At 44.3% G+C, this 26,189-nt stretch overlaps 1 protein-coding gene across 1 annotated transcript; it reads right to left on the bottom strand.

Moving 5' to 3' along the window:
* Positions 1-2,409: 2,409 nt before the first annotated feature.
* On the bottom strand, positions 2,410-26,166 carry LOC122934790 (zinc finger protein OZF-like). Its single transcript, XM_044290493.1, has 5 exons — positions 26,128-26,166; positions 25,921-26,044; positions 24,697-24,794; positions 9,178-9,235; positions 2,410-5,171 (listed from the first exon to the last, which is right to left on the bottom strand). The coding sequence occupies exons 2-5, from the start codon at positions 26,003-26,005 to the stop codon at positions 3,859-3,861; spliced, it is 1,554 nt and encodes a 517-aa protein (XP_044146428.1). The 5' UTR covers positions 26,006-26,044; positions 26,128-26,166; the 3' UTR covers positions 2,410-3,858.
* Positions 26,167-26,189: the final 23 nt, after the last annotated feature.

Consider the following 26,189-nt stretch of genomic DNA (forward strand, 5'->3'; position numbering starts at 1 on the left):
CTTTTGTTCTGAACACACTTCAACCTATGTGGTGTAAGTTTACAGTTGACTTACTGACTTTGCAGTTCCTAATGCTTAAGTATTTTCCCTCAGGGGAAGGTGCCTGAAGAACCCCACGTTAGCCGGCTATTGACTGGGGCAAAATAAGCAAGATGATTGTAGCAATCCATAAAACAACATGGAAGTTGTCATCGGAACCCCCCCCCCCCCTCCCCACAAACACACACAAAGATCCTACTACCACACCGGCCCAAAATAGCCTGCTGCTATTTTGCCCCCAGAGAGCTATCTGCTACCAGTTGTATTTACCTTCTCCATTCCTGCTCAAGGCGGGCACAAAAAGAAAATAGCGCCTGGTAATGATATCTGCTCATCGATCCTGTCCCGGCCACTCAGCAATCATATTGACCGGCTCCGGCACCACTAAATATCATGGAGGCGGAGCCGCGGCGCGCTGAGTCGATGTAATTGTTAAGCGGCCGAGATGAGATTGGTGAGTGTACATATACGTGAGCATAGTGACTACACTGCAGCAGCGTGCTGCTCATAGGAGTCCCACTCTTGCAGCACTACTTACACATATTACGGTCCTTATTTCTTATCAACCGCTCATATCACTGGCGGGCCATCAAAAATAAACGCGCGGGCCTTGTGTTTGATACATGTTTTAGAGCAGCTACTGCCAATCTAAGACTACGTCGTGGCCTGCGACTTGGGCTGGGAGAGTCCACTGCTGGTATCAGCTAAAGCTTGTCTTACAGCCTACTGCCTGTACATGAGGCCTGTGTGCCTCCTAGACATTACCTAGACCTACTGTTATACATGCTAATTTGTTAAACTAATATCTCTATTAATTTTGGGGTTCAAACTTCACTGAGCAAGTATCAAGACAAACTCTAGGACCATTGCGCCTCTATGGATCTTTCCTTCTTGTTATGTCTGCTGCTTTCTTGTTACTTTGAGCGGACAGGGGGCTGTCCAGTGTCTGTGCTATAATCTGCTTGTCTGTCCAGGTTAAAACTTTACTTGATTCCCGGATTCAGACTCTGCCGCCCGACCTGACCTGTGCCTAATCACCATATCGACTCTGAGCAGCCTGCTTAACCTTTGGACTTGTTTCTCAGATTTGCACAAACTCTGCTGCCCTGACCTTGACCTGTTACAAGTTTTGCCTGATCCCTCACTGCCACGCACCGGTGTTTCTGACTCCTGTGGGTCAGCTGTCTACCAAACAGGACTACTTCAGGAGATAGCAGCCTGGTGGCACCCCTATAGTGAATTCCAGATCCCTGTATAAACGATTAAGGTGTGAATACCAGGGGACTGCTAGGATAACAATCGTAGGCGTAGCCCAAAGACAAACCGTTTGGTGGACACAGTGGTTCCACACCCACTGATTGTTGCACTGTTATGGACAGATCTGGCTGGTCAGGTCAATATTATTTTTGATGTTTCAAGGACATTTAAAAAAAATTAAAATATTTTATTTAAGAAACCTGACAATAAGATATACATTATGTATAAAAACAAGAAATATAATGAACAATAATAAAAGATCACTCTTAATATATTATACATAATTATATATTTTTTGCACTTATATAGCGCTACTATATTCCGCAGCGTTTTACAGACATTATCATCACTCTTTACCTGGAGGAAACCCACGCAAACGCAGGGAGAAAAGTACAAATTCCATGCAGATGTTGTCCTTGGTCTAATTTTAAACCTAGGACCCCGCTCTGCAAGGCACCAGTGCTAACCACTGAGCCACCGTGCTGCCCATTATGATATTATGCCATAGGAAGAGAACAGGATGATTAATTTCAGCGTGAAGCTCTGTTATTAATAGCGAACAATCCACACTATAAGGCACATTAATAGGCAAACTGAATCCTAGAGTTTGTCCATTCCATGGTAGTAGATTGCAACTCAGCAAATTAATTTCCATGTTAGGTTGAAAGTTTAAGCATATTTTATGAAAGATTAGAGTAAAAAGTGACCCATATTACACCAGTAATATCCACCTTTAGTAGAGGATGTATTCAGATAGAAACATATAGAATGTGTCGGCAGATAAGAACCATTTGGCCCATCTAGTCTGCCCAATATACTAAATACTATGGATAGCCCCTGGCCCTATCTTATATGAAGGATAGCCTTATGCCTATCCCATGCATGCTTAAACTCCTTCACTGTATTTGCAGCTACCACTTCTGCAGGAAGGCTATTCCATGCATCCACTACTCTCTCAGTAAAGTAATACTTCCTGATATTACTTTTAAACCTTTGCCCCTCTAATTTAACACTATGTCCTCTTGTAGCAGTTTTTCTTTTAAATATTCTCTCCTATTTTACCTTGTTGATTCCCTTTATGTATTTAGCAGTTTCTATCATATCCCCTCTGTCTTGTCTTTCTTCCAAGCTATACATGTTAAGGTCTTTTAATCTTTCCTGGTAAGTTTTATCCTGCAATCCATGTACTAGTTTAGTAGCTCTTCTCTGAACTCTCTCCAAAGTATCAGATAGAGACATCACTCTTGGGCTATCTATTAAAACAATTAATATTCTGATATAGGGTTCTCCTAATCTTCAGCTCTAGGGATCATATCAACATTTCAAGTAGCAACTGATAAATCACATCCAGCACAAGTATTTGTGACTGTCATCTGTTATGGCCATGATGACACCGCATTCAGCAGCAATCAACACATTGGGAGGGTTTATAGTGTACGCTCAGTTCAATGTCGGACTGGGATGCCTGGGGTCCACCGTACGGATACATTCCAATATTACCTGCTCACACAGCAGCAAGATGCCACCAGATGCTTGAATATGGGGGTCCCTGCAGCCACTCTGAGAAGGTAGGTCCTGGAGAAAAGAGGATACTGGCTAGCTTTCCTCTACACCTAGAAGACATCTCAGCTATCTGATCCTGTCTATAATAATAAACTGGGGAGTTTCTTTAATTATCTATGAAGTTTATTATATGAACATAGGTTGGTTGAGGTGCTGTACATTGAATATATATATGTAGTGCAGCAAGTCTACTGTGTTATGTGCCACTTATGCAAGGGGTGGGAGACTAGGGGCCCACCGGTGGATTTACATGTACCCCTGTGGGCCAGTCCGAGCCTTGCTCAGTTCACTTCAGGACCACAAACAACATCCCCAACTGGCTGCATTTTCAGTCCAGACCTCAAAGGTTCAATATTGCCCATAGAGCTCCTTTTTACTTTTTGCAAGTATGCTGTCTAATGGTGGAAGGGGGTTTGATCACATGCAAAGATATCCATTATACTCTCCCTCTGGAGCCATGTACAGTTAACAGGGAGAGAGTAGCAATGTCTCTCCTTCGGCAGTCTGTCAGTACTGGGCATCTATCGATCAAATTCAAGCATGTCTTGACTGAAGTCTGTTCCAAGATCTCTTCTACATGTTCTCAATGTCGGTGCATACTGGTCGACTCACTATCCTGAGGATAGGTCATTAATATGGGAAACTGGCCAACCGTTTTAAGTTATACAGAAGACATGAATAGGCAGCAGGTCTCACAATGATGTGATGTCGAACAACACTTGCTTGACAGGTGAAACATTTCCCACATTCTGAACATGAAAATTGCTTCTCCCTTGTGTGAGTTCTCTGATGTCTAAAAAGATTTGCTTTATATCAAAAGATTTACCGCATTCAATACATGAAAATGGCTTCTCTCATAAGTGGGTTCTTAGATGTTTCACAAGATTTGATTTCTGGCTAAAATGTTTCACACATTCTGAACATTAAAATGGCTTCCTTCTTGTGTGACTTCTTAGATGTCTTATAACCAATGATATCATACCAAAACACTTCTCACCTTCAGAACACAAATGGCTTTTCCCCTGTGTGAGTTCTCTGATGTCTAACAAGATGTGATTTCTGACTAAAGCACTTTCCACATTCAAGACATAAAAATGGCTTCTCACCTGTATGAGTTCTCTGATGCCGAAAAAAACTTGTTTTAGTCTTAAAGCATTTCCCACATTGTGAACATGAAAATGCCTTCTCCACTAAGTGGAGTTTTTTATGTTCGACATAATGTGATTTCTGGCTAAAAGGTTGCACACATTCTAAAGATGAAAATGGCTTCTCTCCTGTGTGACTTTTTGTATGTTTTCTAAGCATTGATTTCGCACCAAAACACTTACCACATTCAAGACACACAAATGGCTTCTCTCCTGTGTGAGTTCTCTGATGTGTAACAAGATATGTCTTACAACTATAGCATTTCCCGCATTCAAGACATGAAAATGGCTTCTCTCCTGTATGAGTTCTCTGATGCTGAGAAAAATTAGATTGACTGTTAAAGCCTTTCCCACATTCAGGACATGAATACAGCTTCTCTCCTGTGTGAGTTCTCTGATGGGCAACAAGATTTGATTTCCGACTAAAGCACTTTCCACATTCAAGACATAGAAATGGCTTCTCACCTGTATGAGTTCTCTGATGTCTAACAAGACAAGATTTCAGAATAAAAGATTTCCCACATTCTGGGCATGAATATGGCTTCTCCCCTGTGTGAGTTCTCTGATGCTGAATAAAACTTGATTGACTGATAGAGCCTTTCCCACATTCAGGACATGAATACAGCTTCTCTCCTGTGTGAGTTCTCTGATGAGCAACAAGATTTGATTTCCGACTAAAGCACTTTCCACATTCAAGACATAGAAATGGCTTCTCACCTGTATGAGTTCTCTGATGTCTAACAAGACAAGATTTCAGAATAAAAGATTTCCCACATTCTGGGCATGAAAATGGATTCTCCCTTGTGTGAGTTCTCTGATGTGCAACTAGCATGGATTTCATGCTAAAAGATTTTCCACATGTCAAGCATGAAAATGACCCGTTATCTCTGCAATTTCTCTCATGCAAAAAAAGATTAGATTTCTTTTTAAAACGTTTCTCACTAGAAAAAATGTTCCCACATTTCTGTTTAGTTTTTGTTTTACCAATCAGTAATTGCTTAGATGAAGGTTTCTTGTGACCAGCAGTATCAGTGGATAAATCTCTGCTGTGAAGGACTGAGGGTACATTAGGAGTTATTGAATCATCTTGTGTGGTATTGTTATCTTCTGCTTCATGATGGGAAGATATATGGAGATGTCCATAGGAGTCGCTCATCCTGTCTTCCACTGGAAAAAGAAACAATATTATATTATTTTCACAGCTATATTGAGACAATTGAAAGCCAGGAAATGTGATCACTACATCTTCAATAACCTATAGAATCCTCTGGATAAATACACTGATATAAACGTTTCCCTACCACATATTGGTGCAACGTGTCATTCTAAAACTATTGGTTGACTTGTTTCAGGATTGAGGGATCTCATATCACTGGCGATTCCCTTTGCCCATTTTGTCAGAAATAAGTGACGCTCATTTATTCTCAGACCCAGGATTCCTTTAGGATCAAGATCTACCTCCTGTGATCTTGGCTAATGTTGATCGCAAATATTCTAATCGCAAATTTTTATCGCAAGTGTCGGCACTTTGAGAATTCGCAAAAATCTTGAATAAAGTGCTATATATTCGCAATCGCGAATATTCGAGTTTTTTTCATCAATACTACTGCTTCTTGCTTGTGGGCCAATGAGAAGGCTGCAATATCTTTGTCAGAGCTTAGCAACATCACTAGCAACTAATAGGAAAGTTGCCTACCCCTTACTATATAGGAAACTACCCAGCAGCCATTTTCTGCTGTTTTTTGCAGTTCTGAGAGAGACAGCAGTGTCATTGTGATTTGCAGACTCATCTGGATCATTATTTAAATTACTTAATATATAGTTAGTTAGCTCATATATATGCAGTACAGACCAAAAGTTTGGACACACCTTCTCAATCAAAGAGTTTTTTGTATTTTCATGACTATGAAAATTGTAGATTCACACTGAAGGCATCAAAACTGAATTAACACATGTGGAATTATATACATAACAAAAAAGTGTGAAACAACTGAAAAGATGTCATAATCTAGGTTCTTCAAAGTAGCCACCTTTTGCTTTGATTACTGCTTTGCACACTCTTGGCATTGTCTTGATGAGCTTCAAGAGGTAGTCACCTGAAATGGTCTTCAAACAGTCTTGAAGGAGTTCCCAGAGATGCTTAGCACTTGTTGGCCCTTTTGCCTTCACTCTGCGGTCCAGCTCACCCCAAACCATCTCGATTGGGTTCAGGTCCGGTGACTGTGGAGGCCAGGTCATCTGGTGCAGCACCCCATCACTCTCCTTCATGGTCAAATAGCCCTTACACAGCCTAAAAGGTGTGTTTGGGGTCATTGTCCTGTTGAAAAATAAATGATGGTCCAACTAAACGCAAACCGGATGGAATAGCATGCCGCTGCAAGATGCTGTGGTAGCCATGCTGGTTCAGTATGCCTTCAATTTTGAATAAATCCCCAACAGTGTCACCAGCAAAGCACCCCCACACCATCACACCTCCTCCTCCATGCTTCACGGTGGGAGCATGTAGAGTCCATCCGTTCACCTTTTCTGCGTCGCACAAAGACACAGTGGACTCATCAGACCAAAGCACAGATTTTGGACTCATCAGACCAAAGCACAGATTTCCACTGGTCTAATGTCCATTCCTTGTTGTCACCACCAGACATCTGAGAAGCTCTGACAGACGTCCTTCAGAACCTCCTCCTTGAGGTTCCTTTTGTTTTGCTTTCCTTTTCTCATCTCGTTAGCCTCTCTCAGCTGTGATGTAGTTGCACTGATTGCATCCCGTTTAAATCCCTTCCCATACTGCATCACTTTGCGGTTTATACAACTTCCTGGAGTGTATGCATGCTGGATGCTACTACTGAGTCTTCTACAGATAAGTTTTGTTCATTCATTTGTGTTTTCCTGTTTGCTGGATCCCAGGTGACCCTGACTCCCTCCGTATCAAGTGTAGGGAGCCGGTGCTCGTGTCCCCTCACTATTATAGGGTGTTCAGGTGTTATACAGTTGAGGTACGAGGATATGTGATCATCTACCATTGAGATTTTTGCATAGGCTGAGCAGTTAGGGAGAGAGCCAGGTCTGTTGCAGGGCTCTCCCTTTTGTTCCTTAGTTTTGGATCCAGTCAGTCGGATCTTCATTTTGTGTCTTCTAGTTTTCTATACACCTTCCGTGACACTTGTGTTCTTTAGCCCAAACAAGTCTCTTCTGCTTGTTGCCTGTCCTTAGCAGTGGTTTCCTAGCAGATATTCTACCATGAAGGCCTGATTCACACAGTCTCCTCTTAACAGTTGTTCTAGAGATGTGTCTGCTGCTAGAACTCTGTGTGGCATTGACCTGGTCTCTAATCTGAACTGCTGTTAACCTGCGATTTCTGAGGCTGGTGACTCGGATTAACTTATCCTCCGCAGCAGAGATGTCTCTTGGTCTTCCTTTCCTGGGGCGGTCCGCATGTGAGCCAGTTTCTTTGTAGCGCTTGATGGTTTTTGTGACTGCACTTGGACACACTTTCAAAGTTTTCCCAATTTTTCGGACTGACTGACTTCTTAAAGTAATGATGGCCACTTGTTGTTCTTTACTTAGCTGCTTTTTTCTTGCCATAATACAAATTCTAACAGTCTATTCAGTAGGACTATCAGCTGTGTATCCACCTGACTTCTCCACAACGCAACTGATGGTCCCAACCCCATTTATAAGGCAAGAAATCCCACTTATTAAACCTGACAGGGCACACCTGTGAAGTGAAAACCATTTCAGGTGACTACCTCTTGAAGCTCATCAAGAGAATGCCAAGAGTGTGCAAAGCAGTAATCAAAGCAAAAGGTGGCTACTTTGAAGAACCTAGAATATGACATATTTTCAGTTGTTTCACACTTTTTTGTTATGTATATAATTCCACATGTGTTAATTCATAGTTTTGATGCTTTCAGTGTGAATCTACAATTTTCATAGTCATGAAAATAAGGAAAACTCTTTGAATGAGAAGGTGTGTCCAAACTTTTGGTCTGTACTGTATATATAATACAGATAGTTAGTGGGAGATAGTCAGTGTAGCAGATAGGTTCCAGTGCAGGGTGTTAGGTAGTGTGATAGGGATTAGTGTCTCTGTTAGACACAGTGCTGTGATGTCACAACAATAATTAGTGCACCAATCAGTAACATCTATTCAGACCTGATAAAATGTGAAGTTGCATGTATTGCAAATAAAATTGCACATCATTAGTGCCAATTTGCGCGATCGCGAAAATAATGACTGGAGATCGTGAATTTAGTGCGAATATTATGCGAAAAATTCACGAAATATCAAACGAATATTGCTTATGCCGCTCATCACTAATCTTGGCTGCCTGGCCCTCCTTGGCAACTTCCTTCTTAGCTAGATCCCATCAGTCTAGAAATACTTTGGTCTCCTCGGATCTGCAAAACTGCCCTCTCCTCCACCTTCCCCTGCTACCCTGCTGGGCTTCCTGCAACATCTCCTGTGTTGCTGGCCTGTACTGACCGAAGACTAGTTTGGTAAGAGTACTGCACAGATTTACTTTTTCTTGCAGAGCCTCCCTCGTGTCTAAAATGTTCACCTATTTTAAACTGTCTTTGATCAGTCTTTAGAGAACTACTACCTATTACTCATCATACTTTCATCTACTTTCATCTCTGCAGGTTTGGTTTGCGTTTTTCAGTTTTTACCAGCTAATTTGCAAGTGTCCTCCTATCCTTTTTTCTCTTATCATTAGATGCCTTCACTTTTCCAGTTATTATTTCAACGACTATTTACCCTTCACCTTTAGGACCAGGCCCTAATCTGACTGAATGCTCACATCCTGTACTACTGATCTCCCCTGCAAGGTGGAAACCTGTCTGAGAGGGCATATGGACAACCGGAGCACTCTGACACGAGAAGGACCCCATGGGTCCACATACTACAGGTTCTTTGGCCTATCGTATCATGTGTCCTTTATTCTGAATCAGCATTTACCCTCCAATCACTTTTGTGTTTGTGATTGAATCTATTCACATTGTGTCACATTTTACCGATGCCAATGAAGATCAAGGTATATTATGGCTATAACTTAATTATTAATATTAATTGTATCAATTATGATGATGAAGAGGAGGTTTCTCTGAACTTCCTATCAATTGTCCCATTAATAAAGACATTTACAATCAGAAAAGATTTTTGAAAGGCTCTTACCTTTCACAGATACCGAGATGGGGTTTTCAAGTCCACTCGTCGTTTCACCAGAACTTTCCTGCAAGATGAAAGACATGAAATTTTTTTTACCCCGCTGCTAGTTTTTCTTATGTCCAGGCGGAAATGAAACACTTCTACAAAACATGAATTCGGCTACTTTCACACCAGCGGTTTTGCTGGATCCATTATGGATCAGCAAAAACGCTTTTGTCATGATAATACAACCATCTGCATCTGGATCCGGTTGTATTATCTTTAAAATAGCCAAGACGGATCCGTCATGAACACCATTGAAAGTCAGTGGAAGATGGATCAGTTTTCTATTTTGTCCAAGAAAACAAATCCGTCCCCATTGACTTACATTGTGAGCCATGACGGATCCGTCTTTTTTCGCACCACATGGTGGACAGAAAAACGCTGCTTGCAATGTTATTCTGTCCGTGATGGGGATGCAACCAAACGGAACGGAATGCATTCTGGTGACTCAATTTCGTTCAGTTCAGTTTTTTCCCCATTGACAATGAATGGGGACAAAACTGAAGAGTTTTCCCCCGCTACTGAGATCCTATGACGGATAGGGAAAGCGCAGAAGTGAAAGTAGCATTAGAGATAAGCGAATTTCTTGAAATTTGTTTTGTTTCCAATTCGGACAAATCACCGAATCGATTCTACCTCAATTACAAGTGCTCCGATTGGCCTGAGATCTGGTATATCACACTGTAAGATCTCTTAGGACACATATTATTTTTCTTGTGTTTCTTTTTAATTTTATTTTCTTCACTCCCCCTTTTAAACCCTAACAATAATGTCAGAATGACACCGATATGTATAGCTCTGGGTATTTGGGCAATACGGGACAACTATTGGAACGTTTTTGACAGTGTTAAGAAGCAGCCTATCTAAAAAGACGTCTCATGTGTTATGCTTTTTAAAATTAAAAACATTCCAACAGTTGTCCCGTATTGGAGGCAGATGCCCGCCCAAAAATTCTCCCTTATTTGGAGCAGCAGTGCAAAGAGAAACCTCACAAAAAAGGCAGGCAATGTGCAGCCATTTAGGGGTAGTAGTAATGGCACCAGGCGGAGCAGCAGCTGCAGTACAGTATGGAACACCATGAACAGGCAGGCAGTCACATCACTGGGCTGATGATAAATAGCCAGCAATGCCAGATCTATTCATTGTCATCTGCTAGAAATGTGTGAAAATCCTCAAGGATCCATGTGCCTGGATTATTTTGACAAAGCTAATGTTTTTCAAACTCGTAGGACAATTTTGCCTGCTTGGGTAAGAAAATGCCACCTGCCATCTAAGTACAACTGAACCTAGCTGTTCAGACAGTGCATTTCCGTTTACTGCACCAGGTTTGGGGCAGCAGCTTCTTCTACTTGTTGTAGCAGAGACAGAGGGAGAGTTGTGACTTAAATTTTGGTGAAGAAATGGAACTGCACTGCAATTACCCCAACTAAGTGGTACAGCAGCAACTGCACTGCAATTACCCCAACTAAGTGGTGCAGCAGCAACTGCACTGCCAGCAACTTGGCCACGTAGGAGTTCAGTTTGCACACAAGCTAATTGCTGGTTGCGAATAGATTTCCCATGGCCGCACATTCTGTTATCGATGTCTCATGATGGAACAGAAGACAAGGAGGAGTAAGGGCGTGGCTTGCTGGCTGAGTAAGATGGCTGCGTGAGGTGAGAGCTCCGGCGTGCTCCTGCTTGACTACCCCAGCGACAGCGGTATAACGGACCCAGCTTCTCTGCAATTGAGTAAGGGAGCCTACGCTACACCTGAGAATGACCAGAGGTATGAGGTCGGCGAAGAAACAGGGGAAGCTGGACGCTTTCATGGAAAAGGGGACCCCTCCTGGAGACAGAACATCGCCTCCACTATTGCCTCTATCACCCCAACAGCTAAACCCGGAAGTGGAAGAAGCCCGGAACGTCACCCGACGCGAGCCGGTGGCAGACTCACTGCCGGATGCGTATCCACCTGGAGCGGCAGGTTCCCAAACCGGGCGTGAGAGGCCCAGAGATCCTCGTGGTCCACAGACGGAGAGCTCCGAGAGGTACGCTAGTCCTCAGACTCCACTGATAGAGCCGCTTGGAGAGAGGCGGACACAAGCGATAGTACAGCCCGATGGGGAGACCCCGATTCCGACTCCGATGATTGAGGTGAGCGAGGTGACTGATTATACCACTGAAACAATTCAGGCGATCCCCACCGATGATAAACCTGCATCAGGTAACCTATTGAAAGATATGCTGGTCCTTTTTAGTAGCTCTATGCATAAAGATCTGACCTGCCTGGTCCGCCCATTACAGATTGCGGTGGTAGAGGTGGGGAATAGGGTGGACTCTATTGAATCTAGGATGGCAGAACATGCTGTTTCTCAGCTTAAAGATGCCTATAGTGATCTCAAGGGAGAAATAGCGTGGGTTAAGGCAAAGGTAGTTGATCTAGAGCAGTGATGGTGAACCTTTTAGAGACCGAGTGCCCAAACTGCAACCAAATACCCACTTATTTATCGCAAAGTGCCAACACAGCAATTTAACCTGAATACCAATATAGTATATCTTCTGTGTACTTTATCATTTAGCAATAATAGCTTAATAGCCTACATTCAGTGTGCTGCCTGTGCTGTTCATAGTGCGCCCTGTGCTGATGAATGTCAGGAAAAGTCTAAAGCATATTGGTACGCCATCGACTTTTTCCAAGGCGCGTGTGCCCACAGAGAGGGCTCTAAGTGCCGCCTCTGGCACCCGTGCCATAGGTTCGCCATCACTGATCTAGAGGATAGATCACGCCGGAATAACCTTAAGATTCGAGGGGTCTCTGAAGAAATTGCTCCGAAGGATCTGATCCCCTATCTACAGAATCTAATGAAAGCTCTGATTCCGGAGCTCACTTCACAGGATTTGACCCTGGATAGAGCACATAGGTTGATGAGACCTAAGTACCTTCCTAGCTCATTACCAAGGGATATTGTGGTACGGGTCCATTTCTATCACGTTAAAGAAGCGTTACTAGTAGCGTCCAGAAAATTAGGTACTTTGCCTTCCCCGTATTATCAGATCAAGATCTTTGCGGACTTATCTGCTAGTACTCTGCCAGCTGGGGGCATTTACCGCTGCTCTGCGAGGGAATAATATCCCTTATAGATGGGGATTCCCGACCAGAGTCCTGATCCATCACCAGGGAACTGTACATGTTGTAACCTCCATGAAGTCCGGGAAGCAATTGCTAGACTCTTGGAATATCAAGATGGGAATTCCGGATCAAAGCCAAAGTCTACCTACCTCCCTGGACTCTGAATGGCACTTAGTTACACAGGGGGATAGATCCCATTGCTGAATGAGTCTATGGGAATTTAGTGGGGTAGAGTTTGCTGGGGCAACGCCGAGCAGCCCTTTCTGGCCATGAGCCGAAATATATGCCCTTTCAAAGGAATAACGGCATTATATGCCGGGTTTTTGTTTGTCTTAAATTGATTATGTCTTATTTTACAGTTCTCTGTAGTAATGTTTGTGATTTATGTATTGTTTGGCAGTGCAAGGATAGGATACATTGTTTACAGGCCCTAAAATGGGAGACATTTGATCCAGTAGGGGAGCAATCCCTCGACAGCATGGACCCATGGACGGATGCTTCATAAAATTGTTGCAATAAATGTGAAGGGCCTGAACAGCCCGTTTAAGAGGTCCATGCTGTGGAGGGAAGCAGAGGCCATGAAGGGAGATATAGTTTGTGCAACCGAGACACATCTTTTGAAGGAGGATGCGTATAGACTTAAAAATTCTCATTTTCCACATGTATTCCATTCGCATTATATGAAAAAACAGAGAGGTGTGATGGTGGCAATCAGGGATTCGGTCGTATTCCAACTGCTTGAATCTATAATTGACCATAACGGGCGATTCATTATCATGGTCGCATCCGTAAACAATACGATTTTTACCATGGTATTTGTATACGCTCCGAATAAGCACCAGCTAAATTTTTTACGTAATTTAGTGTCTAAGGTGAATACTGTTAGGAGGGGCTTGATCCTCTGGGGTGGAGACTTCAACTCTATATTAGATCCAGCTATGGATTCGTCATCTGGGGTTGGAGGGGCCATTCGGGGTCTCAACTCCCTCTTATTGAGAGAGGATCTTTACGATGTGTGGAGATTTCATCAAGATGGAGAAAAGGATTTTTCCTTTTTTTCAAATGTCCACCAAACATATTCCAGGATCGATTTCTTTTTGGTAGATCGTCATCTGTTAAATATAGCAGTGTGCTCGACTATAGGGATGATTACATGGTCTGACCATGCGCCTGTCACCCTTACAATTGGCGAGGATTCCAATAGACCCCCCTGTTTCCTTTGGCGTGATAACACATATTTACTGGAACACCCTAAATATGGGTTGACACTGCAGAGGGGCCTAAAGGAATTCTTCCTTATTAATGAGGAATCAGTGTCTAATCCCTTTTCTCTCTGGAATGCCCATAAGGCCTATATGCGAGGTTTGCTCATTAAGGCTGGAAGTAGAGCAAAGAAGGAGAGAGAGGAACGGACAACCGCTTTGACTCTGCAGATCAGGTCTTTGGAATCTAGTAATAAAATGAGCCCCTCTGTCACTGTAGGAACTCAGCTGCAGAATCTACGCCTCCAATTGAAGGAGCATTTACTTTATAGATATGAGAATGATCTAAAAAAGACCCGTGCATTATATTATGCACAGGATAATAAATCAGGGAAATTGCTAGCCCGTAGATTAAGGGAGAGAACCACTAAAAATAAGATCTCTTATATAACGTCAAAATTGACGAATAAAAAGATCATTGATCCACAAGGTAAAGCAAATTCCTTTCAGGGCTTTTATAAAACCCTCTATAAATTTAGAATCCCCGCCGGATATGTCCTCTGTAAACTTGGTGGCCATAGAACAGTTTTTGGACTCTATTGACCTTCCAAGTCTCACTGAGGCTCAGTTAGGGAAATTAAACTCCCCAGTGACAGAGCAGGAAATTGTTGAAATTATCATGAAACTACCGAGTAATAAAGCGCCTGGACCAGACGGCTTTTCAAATACATATTATAAGTTATTTCAAAAGGAACTCTCTCCTTATTTATGTCAGATTTTTGGGGAAATGGTGAATACCGGTCGTGCTCCTAAAGAGATGCTGGAGGCGAGGATAGTCACCATCCCAAAAACTGACCCTCCCTCGGATGATGTAAGAGGTTACTGTCCGATTTCGTTATTGAATACAGACGCAAAGATCTACGCAAAAGTTTTGGCAAGTCGTTTGGTCCCCTGCATTACAACTCTTGTCCACATGGATCAGGTCGGGTTCGTAAGAGGTAGGCAGTTACAGGATAATACCAGGCGGACATTAAACATTCTGGACTATGTCCAGAAAGTGAAACTTCCAACGCTTTTGGTTACCCTAGACGCCGAGAAGGCGTTTGACCGCATTAGCTGGCGGTTCACCTTCTCTGTGCTGGGGAAGATGGGATTTAAGGGGGCAATCCTGGCGGCTATCAGGGCACTTTATACCCAACCAAGTGCCAGAGTATGGGTCAATGGGGCACTCTCGGACCCGTTTGATATTAGTAATGGTACCCGCCAGGGTTGTCCCCCTTGATATTTGTTCTGACTATAGAGCCCTTAGCTCAGGCCCTTCGCCAATGTTCTGATATGAAGGGCGTCGATATAGGGGGTATAGAGCATAAAGTTAGCTTATATGCAGACGATATTATTTTGACGCTGTCAAATCCTCAAACATCCTTAACAGCCGCAATCGAGGTTATAACCCGATTTGGAGATCTCTCATTCTACAAACTGAATGCTCTTAAATCCCAGGCTCTCCCAATAAATATCCCCCCTGATCAGATGAAGAAGCTGAAGGATAGTTTCGATCTGGACTGGCAAAACAGCCAAATCGACTATCTGGGGATAAAACTCAGTGTCATTTAAGAAGTTATTCATGGCAAATTATGTCCCACTATTAAAAATCTTGGAGAGGGATCTTGATAAATTGGCCGAGTACGAGGTGTCTTGGGTAGGTCGTATTGCATCCTTTCAGATGTTTACCCTCCCAAAACTCCTGTACATATTTAGGACACTACCTATCATCCCCCCAAGTAGTTTTTTTCAGAAGTGTTCCAAGCTAATTAATGCGTTAATTTGGAAACGACATAAACCTAGAATACCAACTGCAATAATGCAGAGACCTAAACTTCGAGGTGGACTAGGTCTCCCGAATATCTATGAGTATTTCTTAGCCTCGCAGGTATCACAATTAAGGGAATGGTGGGTGGGCAATGAGGTGAAACAATGGGTACACATAGAATCAATATTATCTCCTGGTAGGAATCTAAAAACCCTCCTACTCGCGGCTCTTTACCCGACATTCAATTGGCCACCCCTCCCGACGTTAGTACGCATGGCTTTGGAAAATTGGCTTCGATTCCATAGATCATGTACTTTGGGGTCTGGACCCTTTCCGCCCAGCGCCCAAGTAACTGTACTCAATTTTCTTATTCCGAATATTTCGGTGTCGTCTTGGGCGCTGGGCGGATTGGACCTTCTCTCCAAATTATTTATTTCGGACGCCCTTTGCCCTTTTGAATATCTTCATGAGCGGTTCCTGATCCCACACACAGATTTCTATAAATACCTGTGTATTAGACATTTTTTTAAAGCTAACTGTCCGTTTAATCTGGTGTGCAATCGGGAAGTGTTTAGTTTGTGGTCAGTGGCTCCGCCACAAGGTACACGATTGAGGCCTCTGTATATGATGATGGGGGATAAGGGATTATTCGTTAAAACGACACCATTGGTTTCCTGGGAAAGAGATTTGGGGTTGGAGTTCACTGATGAGCAGTGGTCTATGGCCTTCACCTGTATAAATAAAAATATTAGATGCGCTTCACATTATGAATCCTTGATGAAGACCACACTAAGGTGGTACTATACACCGGATCGCCTGAGCCATATATTTCCTGACCGTTCATATCTATGTTGGCGGGGATGTGGCGATAGGGGTACATTGTACCACATTTTGTGGTATTGCTCGAGGTTGCGGGATATCTGGAGGGCTATATTCTGTCTTGCCTCGGATCTACTGGGCTTCCAGCTCCTGCCATCTCCCTCATTGGCTCTTTTATGGATTGATTTGGTTCGGATACCATGTGAGGGGAGGGTGGTATTGGGACACCTTTTTCTTTCAACCAAACTGGCCATAGTTAAAAATTGGAAATCAGGGTATGTTCCTTGCCTAACGGAGATCATCCGTAGGCTAAATTCTACTTATATACATGAGCGTGCGCTGGCGGGAGCTGGAGAAGCAGCTGCGAGGTTTGAGAGTGAATGGGGGGTATGGAGAGTTTCTCTGCTTGCTTTATCATTCCCTGATTGACATATTTAAGTATATTTAATATATGGTCGATCCCCTGCTGGATAAAAATTTAGAAGTATATATAAAAGTATACCTATATAAAATTATACCTGTGAAAAAAAATTGCCTAACGATTGCACTGTATGTTTTTGTGTCCTTTTTATGTTTTTTGTTTAGTCTAATTTTCTTTGTTTGTTATTTTATTGTGGTATGTATATCGGCTAAGCTACTGTCGCTAACTGACCGTGTATAGGGCTGATTGTGTAGCCGTTTGTCTTTTATTATGTTTAACAATGTATGTATTTTTCTAAAAACTAATAAAATATGGAAAGATAAAAAAAAAAAGACAAGGAGGCGTATGAGCAGGATAAGAAGAAGCTGATGATGATGATAAGGTCACTGTACTGCTTGGGAATGTGACCTGGCTGTCACAAAGGAGACTGGGAAAAAGAAGACAGACTTTATTGAATGCTGGCCAGTTCTATTTTCCCACTGGATTTGGTGATGCCGTCTCATTGCTGCAATAGAGCTCTGCTGCCAATGCTTGTGTTTAAATGTCAATGACATATTTTAATCCTGCAGATCAGTTTTGTGTGTTGGCCTCGTGGAGAAAAACAGCCAAACATGAGTTGCTTGCACAGAGATAGCGGCAGCCAAACTTGTTTTCAGTGTAGGGCTGCAGCTAACGATTATTTGAATAATCTATTAGTTTTTTTATAATTTCATTGATTAAATCGGGAAAAAACACCAAAATGACAAAAAAAGGGGTTTATACGATTTTACTTGAAAAAGTATGTTCAAAGGCCATATTAAAACAATTTTAGGACTTACATAATTATAAAAATTTTGCATTACAATGTAAAAAAGACAACATGTCTACATGGTCGGGGCTTAGGCTAGCTCTCTTCTTACACGCTATGTGGCCTGTAGCAGAGAAGAGACGTTCCGAGGGTGTGGATGTACAGCTTATAATTTATTGCACATTCTATCTCATTCTAAGACTGGTACTCCCCCCTACTACTATTATCTTGATTACCTGGCTGAGTTATGGGAGGGGGGGAATGTGGATGGCACTGTTATGGGGCATCTGTGGATGGCTGGCACTGTTATGGGGGCATCTGTGGATGGCACTGTTATGGGGGATCTGTGGATAACACATATGTGTCATCCACAGATCCCCCCAATAACAGTGTTCCTGTGTAGTGATTGTGAATGATCCCCAATACAGGTGTGGGGGCTGGCATTTCGGTTTTGTAATAGGAGCGGGGCCCGGTGCAGTCACTCTATTCTATTACACCGGGCCCCACTCACCTAATCATATCTATTAAGTAGGGGATGTTAAACTACTTATAGTGCAAAATCACTCCAGACCCTAACTTACTAGTATTAAACTATCGCAGGAGGCCGGGCAGTTGGAAGGGTGGCGGCAGCAGCATAACTTACTACGTCATGCGCCTGCACCTTCATTCATAAAGTGGGAGGAGCAGGCGCGCGACGTAGTAAGTTATGCTGCCGCCGCCCGGCCTCCTACCCGACCTCCTGCCTGCTAAGAAGTGTACTAATAAGTTTTACACGCTGCCACCCGCTCCCGCCCGCTTAGCAACAAATCGGCCGATTATTTGATAATGGGAATCGTCAACAACGAATCACGTTATCGAATATTATCGATAATGTTGATTAATCGTTGCAGCCCTATTTCAGTGTCATCACCAGTTCCCCTGCTCATCAAAATAGAAGTACATCTGGCTCTGGCCATACATTGCCTCCACTCTTTATTGCAGCCACGCCATCACCCTTCTCCTCTGATACCGCCTCCTCCTCAGCACACAGATCCCGCTCCCATGTCCTGTCCAACACAAAATCATCATCATAGTCCTAACCCTCCCCGTCACTTTTATCAGAAGGTGATATGTCATCGTGGGATTATTGCTCCCCCCCCCCCCCCCACACACACCGATTCCCTGTTCTGGGTTTGCCCATTTGACCCAAGTCACACTGTCGCCACAGATACTATTGCTGTTACCGGGTTGTGTTGCTTCTTCTTAGGAAACAAGAAGGTCCCTCATTAGAAGAGCGCAATTAAGAGACAGAGATTATGCAAATGAAAAGCTTCTCTGGAGCCACAAGGAGGAGAGCAGGAGGAATGCTATGACTAGAGATGAGCGAATCGAAGCTGACGAAAAAAAAAGCCATCAAAAAGTCATATGCCCCCAAAATAGTGCCAATCAAACCCTCATCTCATCCCACAAAAATGATACCCTACCTAAGACAATCGACCAAAATCTGAAAAAACTATGGCTCTCAGAATATGAAGACACTAAAACATAATTATTTTTTGTTTCAAAAATTATATTATTGTGTAAAACTTAAATAAATAAACAAAAAGTATACATATTAGGTATCGCCACGTCCGTATGGACCTGCTGTATAAAAATACCACATGACCTAACCCCTCAGGTGAACACCGTCAAAAAAATAAAAACTGTGTCCTAAAAGCCAGTCGCCCCGAAAATAAAAAAAAATACGGCTTTCAGAATGTGGAGACAATAAAAAATCCTTTTTTTCTAAATGCTTAATTATGTAAAACTGAAACAAACAACCAAAAATTGTCATATTGGGTATTGTCGCGTCCGTAACAATCTGCTCTATAAAAATATCACATGATCTAACCTGTCAGGCTTCACACCTGCGTTAGGTGCGGATCCGTCTGGTATCTGCACAGACGGATCCGCACCTATAAATGCAAACAATGGTATCCGTTCAGTATGGATCCTGTCACGCCGGTGACAGGTTTGAGAAGGTCTGAAAGATTATCTGCACATTAGTTATCTGACAGCCTCTTTTGGTTTCACTTTGTCTGTGTGTCCCCTGTTCAGGTGTGGATCATGTGACCTTCACCTCCCCCTATTTAGTCTGACTTTACCCATCAGTCCTTGCTCTGGAAAGCTTCATTTGGTTTTTGGAAGAGCTGGAGTGTGGTTCGTGGTGAAGTCCTGTTCGTCAATCATCTATCAGCCTCAGAAGTTAAGTCTTCCGCTTTTTGTGTTTTGTATTCCCCCCTACCTTTGTTGCTTACTAGGCCTCAGTGAGATGCTGGTTCTTTCACCAGGGAAGGAGCGGGTTGTCTCTGCCCTGACATTACTATTAGGGCATCTGAGGGCCACCAGGGTTTTCTAGGTTCCTGTGTATGGGCATCTCTACCATCGAGAGGTGCCTGTACCGTACGGATAGGAGTTAGGGCCAAGAGCAGGGTTTTTTAGGTGGTGACCCTTTTACTTACCTAGTAGTGAGGCCTAGTGTCTTTTCCCTTCCTTCTTGTTGTCTTTTGGTGTTCTCCCCTACAACATCTGTGACATTATCCAGAGCCAATACCGCCATTTTTTTGTTCTGATCTGTGCAGCTATGGATGCTATGACTGCACTGGTCAACAGCTGCAAAATTTGACTTTGGAGGTAGAAGACCTCCGTGCGATGGTTTTGCAGATTCAGAGTCCACAGGCTGCTGGTTCCGGTGGTGGGTTCCAGGCCTACCCTGAACCGAAGGTAGCTCTCCCGGACAGGTTTTCCGGGGGTAGTGACAATTTCATCCGGTTCAGGGAAAAAAGTTACGAATCTGGAAGGTTTTTTAATTGTAGTAATAAGCCCCAGAGAAAACAACGCATTTCAAAGAGGAAGAGAAGCGATTTCTGGACCTCTGACTCAGATTCCAGTTTTTCTGATGACCAAAATATCCGCGGTCCATTTGAGTCCACAGGACTAACCCAAGAGGGGTCCCCTTTAGTAGGAGAATTAGAAGGGGAAGAGGGAAACGCAATGAAAGGAAGCAGGCCGAGAAAACAGGGATACAAGCGCAAACAAGTATCCTGGCGACGATAGCTGAGGAGATTCCTTTCGAGGAAACAAAAACAGTGTTAAATCTGTCGGGAGTGGAGCTACCGCCCGACTGTGTCAGGGTCCTCAATCGAGGCCTTAACTACAGTCTGGTGGAGAGCTTCAACCCAACAGATTTTGAAATTGATCTTTTCAAAGCTATTAGGAAATTAAACCTCAGAAGAATTTATAACTCCTCAGCCCCGATTCATGTCGAACATAAAGAAGGTGAACGACCTGCAGCAATTGGCCCTTTAGGTTTCAGCACACATGCCAACTTTAATCAGACAGAAATTTACTGTCTGGAATGGATGGCTGAAACCAGTCTGGACATCGTTCCGGAGGTGGGAGTTACTTCGGGATTCACTGGTGGTCTCCCCTCCACATTTCCCCCCCCCCCCCTGCCCGCCGGCAATAGCATCGATGTCTTCCACCAAAAGGTGCTTGAAGGGGTTAAATCTTTGATTTACCCCCAAGCTAACCACAATATCTCTCGAGGTGAGGAGCAAGCACTGAAATGGCTACAGTCACAAGAAGGCATTGTTGTGAAACCGGCGGACAAGGGGGGAAATATAGTGCTACTCAGTAAAGAATACTACAGTCGTGGCCAAAAGTTTTGAGAATGACACAAATATTAGTTTTCACAAAGTTTGCTGCTAAACTGCTTTTAGATCTTTGTTTCAGTTGTTCCTGTGATGTAGTGAAATATAATTACACGCACTTCATACATTCAAAGGCTTTTATTGACAATTACATGACATTTATGCAAAGAGTCAGTATTTGCAGTGTTGGCCCTTCTTTTTCAGGACCTCTGCAATTCGACTGGGCATGCTCTCAATCAACTTCTGGGCCAATTCCTGACTGATAGCAACCCATTCTTTCATAATCACTTCTTGGAGTTTGTCAGAATTAGTGGGTTTTTGTTTGTCCACCCGCCTCTTGAGGATTGACCACAAGTTTTCAATGGGATTAAGATCTGGGAGTTTCCAGACCATGGACCCAAAATGTCAACATTTTGGTCCCCGAGCCACTTAGTTTTCACTTTTGCCTTATGGCACGATGCTCCATCGTGCTGGGAAATGCATTGTTCTTCACCAAACTGTTGTTGGATTGTTGGAAGAAGTTGCTGTTGGAGGGTGTTTTGGTGCCATTTTTTATTCATGGCTGTGTTTTGGGGCAAAATTGTGAGTGAGCCCACTCCCTTGGATGAGAAGCAACTCCACACATGAATGGTCTCAGGATGCTTTACTGTTGGCATGACACAGGACTGATGGTAGCGCTCACCTTTTCTTCTCCGGACAAGCCTTTTTCCTGATGTCCCAAACAATCGGAAAGAGGCTTCATCGGAGAATATGACTTTGCCCCAGTCCTCAGCAATCCATTCACCATATTTTCTGCAGAAGATCAATCTGCTTTTTTTGGAGAGAAGTGGCTTCTTTGCTGCCCTTCTTGACACCAGGCCATCTTCCAAAAGTCTTCGCCTCACTGTGCGTGCAGATGCGCTCACACCTGCCTGCTGCCATTCCTGAGCAAGCTCTGCACTGGTGGCACTCCGATCCCGCAGCTGAATCCTCTTTAGGAGACGATCCTGGCGCTTGCTGGACTTTCTTGGATGCCCTGAAGCCTTCTTAACAAGAATTGAACCTCTTTCCTTGAAGTTCTTGATGATCCTATAAATTGTTGATTGAGGTGCAATCTTAGTAGCCACAATATCCTTGCCTGTGAAGCCATTTTTATGCAACGCAATAATGGCTGCACACGTTTCTTTGCAGGTCACCATGGTTAACAATGGAAGAACAATGATTTCAAGCATCACCCTCCTTTTAACAGGTCAAGTCTGCCATTTTAACCCAATCAGCCTGACATAATGATCTCCAGCCTTGTGCTCGTCAACATTCTCACCTGAGTTAACAAGACGATTACTGAAATGATCTCAGCAGGTCCTTTAATGACCGCAATGAAATGCAGTGGAAAGGTTTTTTTGGGATTAAGTTAATTTTCATGGCAAAGAAGGACTATGCAATTCATCTGATCGCTCTTCATAACATTCTGGAGTATATGCAAATTGTTATTATAAAAACTTAAGCAGCAACTTTTCCAATTTCCAATATTTATGTCATTCTCAAAACTTTTGGCCACGACTGTACATGTATGGATGTCAGGAAAGGGTTAAAGGGGGCAGTTTAGAGGCCGAATTTCGGCTGACAAGTTCCATTTAATCACAATTAATACAATCTTTTGACACCAGAAACCATGTGCAAACAACAATAACTTGAAATACAGTGTACAGTATACTCCACTGCTGGGGGAGGTCAGTAGATGGAGAGTACAGTATACTCCACTGCTGCTGGGGGAGGTCAGTAGACGGAGCGTACAGTATACTCCACTGCTGCTGGGGGAGGTCAGTAGATGTAGAGTACAGTATACTCCACTGCTGCTGGGGGAGGTCAGTAGATGGAGAGTACAGTATACTCCACTGCTGCTGGGGGAGGTCAGTAGATGGAGCGTACAGTATACTCCACTGCTGCTGGGGGAGGTCAGTAGATGGAGAGTACAGTATACTCCACTGCTGCTGGGGGAGGTCAGTAGATGGAGAGTACAGTATACTCCACTGCTGCTGGGGGAGGTCAGTAGACGGAGAGTACAGTATACTCCACTGCTGCTGGGGGAGGTCAGTAGATGGAGCGTACAGTATACTCCACTGCTGCTGGGGGAGGTCAGTAGATGGAGAGTACAGTATACTCCACTGCTGCTGGGGGAGGTCAGTAGATGGAGAGTACAGTATACTCCACTGCTGCTGGGGGAGGTCAGTAGATGGAGCGTACAGTATACTCCACTGCTGCTGGGGGAGGTCAGTAGATGGAGCGTACAGTATACTTCACTGCTGCTGGGGGAGGTCAGTAGATGGAGAGTACAGTATACTCCACTGCTGCTGGGGGAGGTCAGTAGATGGAGCGTACAGTATACTCCACTGCTGCTGGGGGAGGTCAGTAGATGGAGAGTACAGTATACTCCACTGCTGCTGGGGGAGGTCAGTAGATGCAGCGTACAGTATACTCCACTGCTGCTGGGGGAGGTCAGTACATGGAGAGTACAGTATACTCCACTGCTGCTGGGGGAGGTCAGTAGATGCAGCGTACAGTATACTCCACTGCTGCTGGGGGAGGTCAGTAGATGGAGAGTACAGTATACTCCACTGCTGCTGGGGGAGGTCAGTAGACGGAGAGTACAGTATACTCCACTGCTGCTGGGGGAGGTCAGTAGACGGAGAGTACAGTATACTCCACTGCTGCTGGGGGAGGTCAGTAGATGGAGAGTACAGTATACTCCACTGCTGCTGGGGAGGTCAGTAGATGGAGAGTACAGTATACTCCACTGCTGCTGGGGGAGGTCAGTAGACGGAGAGTACAGTATACTCCACTGCTGCTGGGGGAGGTCAGTAGACGGAGAGTACAGTATACTCCACTGCTGCTGGGGGAGGTCAGTAGACGGAGAGTACAGTATACTCCACTGCTGCTGGGGGAGGTCAGTAGACGGAGAGTACAGTATACTCCACTGCTGCTGGGGGAGGTCAGTAGATGGAGAGTACAGTATACTCCACTGCTGCTGGGGGAGGTCAGTAGATGGAGAGTACAGTATACTCCACTGCTGCTGGGGGAGGTCAGTAGATGGAGAGTACAGTATACTCCACTGCTGCTGGGGGGGGTCAGTAGATGGAGCGTACAGTATACTCCACTGCTGCTGGGGGAGGTCAGTAGATGGAGAGTACAGTATACTCCACTGCTGCTGGGGGAGGTCAGTAGACGGAGCGTACAGTATACTCCACTGCTGCTGGGGGAGGTCAGTAGACGGAGCGTACAGTATACTCCACTGCTGCTGGGGGAGGTCAGTAGATGGAGAGTACAGTATACTCCACTGCTGCTGGGGGAGGTCAGTAGACGGAGCGTACAGTATACTCCACTGCTGCTGGGGGAGGTCAGTAGATGCAGCGTACAGTATACTCCACTGCTGCTGGGGGAGGTCAGTAGATGGAGCGTACAGTATACTCCACTGCTGCTGGAGGAGGTCAGTAGATGGAGAGTACAGTATACTCCACTGCTGCTGGGGGAGGTCAGTAGACGGAGAGTACAGTATACTCCACTGCTGCTGGGGGAGGTCAGTAGATGGAGCGTACAGTATACTCCACTGCTGCTGGGGAAGGTCAGTAGAAAGCTCCATTACATCAGTCTATAGAAGATTTGTAGAAACCTCAGCTTCACCAACCTGATGATCCAGTGGGATATTTGGTTTCTCCTCTGGACAGTCCTGGGAATAATGAGGACTGGGACATCTCTCTGGTGGATTTCTCCGACTGGATCCATCTGTAGGAAAACACACAGTAACTGAATACGTTGTCTATATCCAATGATGAGTGAATCTGTGATGCCGGCCGGTCCGTCGCTGCTGACATCTCCTTGTTCCTTGAAGGCCGTTGGAGCTCTTAACCAATTCCCTGCTCCGGTGGTCGATACCTGATGACATTTCATTGTTCTGTCCACAGCGTGCTGATCTGTGGCCAGCTCTTGGCCTGCAGTGGCTTTGTCCGCCTGTAGGGCATGTGCTTCCTCTGGTTCTTAAAGGGCCAGCATGTGTGGCCTTAATCTGTCCACTCTATGGCTAGCCTCCCTGGGATATTTAAGGCACCCTCCCCTGTGGAATGGTTCTAGTTGCTAGTTTCCTACCAAGGAGCTGCACTCTTAAGTTCAGTTGCACATTTACACTGCTTTCAGATGAGCGAGTATGGCGCTGCGGACTCACATCGCAGCACCCGTCCTGAACTTCCAGCACTGCCAGGGTCGAAAAGCATTATACTGATTTATGATGCTATGTAACCCTTAGAGGTCTGGAGTTTATTGAATAACACTGACATAATGCTGTCAGTGTTATCCAATACGTTCCAGAACTGTAAGCGTTACATAGAGTTATAAATCAGTAAAATGCGACCCCGGCAGTGCTGGGAGGTCAGGACGGGTGCTGCGCTGCGAGTCCGGAGTGTGACACTTAATCGTCTGAAAGGGGCCTTATTCACCTTTGCCTGTTAACTGGATTTAACTTATTGCTGCCTGACCTGACCTCTACCTGTTTCCAGTACTGACCCTGTGCTGCCTACTCTGATCTTTGCACTGTTTACTGCATTGCTCAAAAGCTCCCTGTCTTTGCTTGTCTTGTGGCTACAGTCCTGACTGATCCCTTGGGGCTTTTCATTGGTATCTCTTGATTCCAGTGGGTCAGCAGCCACTGAACAGAGACTGCTGCCAAAGGTAGTGGCCTGGTGGTTCCCCTGCAGTGATGTCCATATGGATTAAAGGGTAAGGATTGGGGGGGGGGGGGGAATCTAGCTGCTCCTTTAGCAGTAGCCTCAGCCAAATCTATGGCACAGCACATCTACATCCGCACTCTGATTCAAAACTGTTCTCCCCTCTACAGTCATGGAAGGTCTCCTCTTACCCGGTGATGTAAGAGGCTGGTGATTCTCCATCAGGACATCCTTGTACAGATCCTTGTGTTCTTCTAAATACTCCCACTCCTCCATGGAGAAATAGACAGCGACATCCTGACACCTTATAGGAACCTGACAACACAAGGACACAGTCATTACCAGACCCCTCCCTTGGCGTTATTGTATAATGTCCCAGCATTCCCAGCAGCGCTCACCTCTCCGCTCAGCAGCTCAGTGATCCTGGTGGTAAGTTCTAGGATCTTCTGCTCATGTATCA

Source organism: Bufo gargarizans, chromosome 4 (genome assembly GCF_014858855.1).
Source record: "Bufo gargarizans isolate SCDJY-AF-19 chromosome 4, ASM1485885v1, whole genome shotgun sequence".
NCBI lineage: Eukaryota > Metazoa > Chordata > Amphibia > Anura > Bufonidae > Bufo > Bufo gargarizans.

What these genes read in the sequence shown, in the direction of transcription:
- LOC122934790 (XM_044290493.1), bottom strand. Translation starts at nt 26,005, where the DNA reads ATGGAGGAGTGGGAGTATTTAGAAGAACACAAGGATCTGTACAAGGAT. An exon ending in CCAGCCTCTTACATCACCGG is followed by an intron (nt 24,795 to 25,920) that starts GTAAGAGGAGAC and finishes GTTTTCCTACAG; the next exon opens with ATGGATCCAGTCGGAGAAAT. An exon ending in ATATCCCACTGGATCATCAG is followed by an intron (nt 9,236 to 24,696) that starts GTTGGTGAAGCT and finishes TTCATCTTGCAG; the next exon opens with GAAAGTTCTGGTGAAACGAC.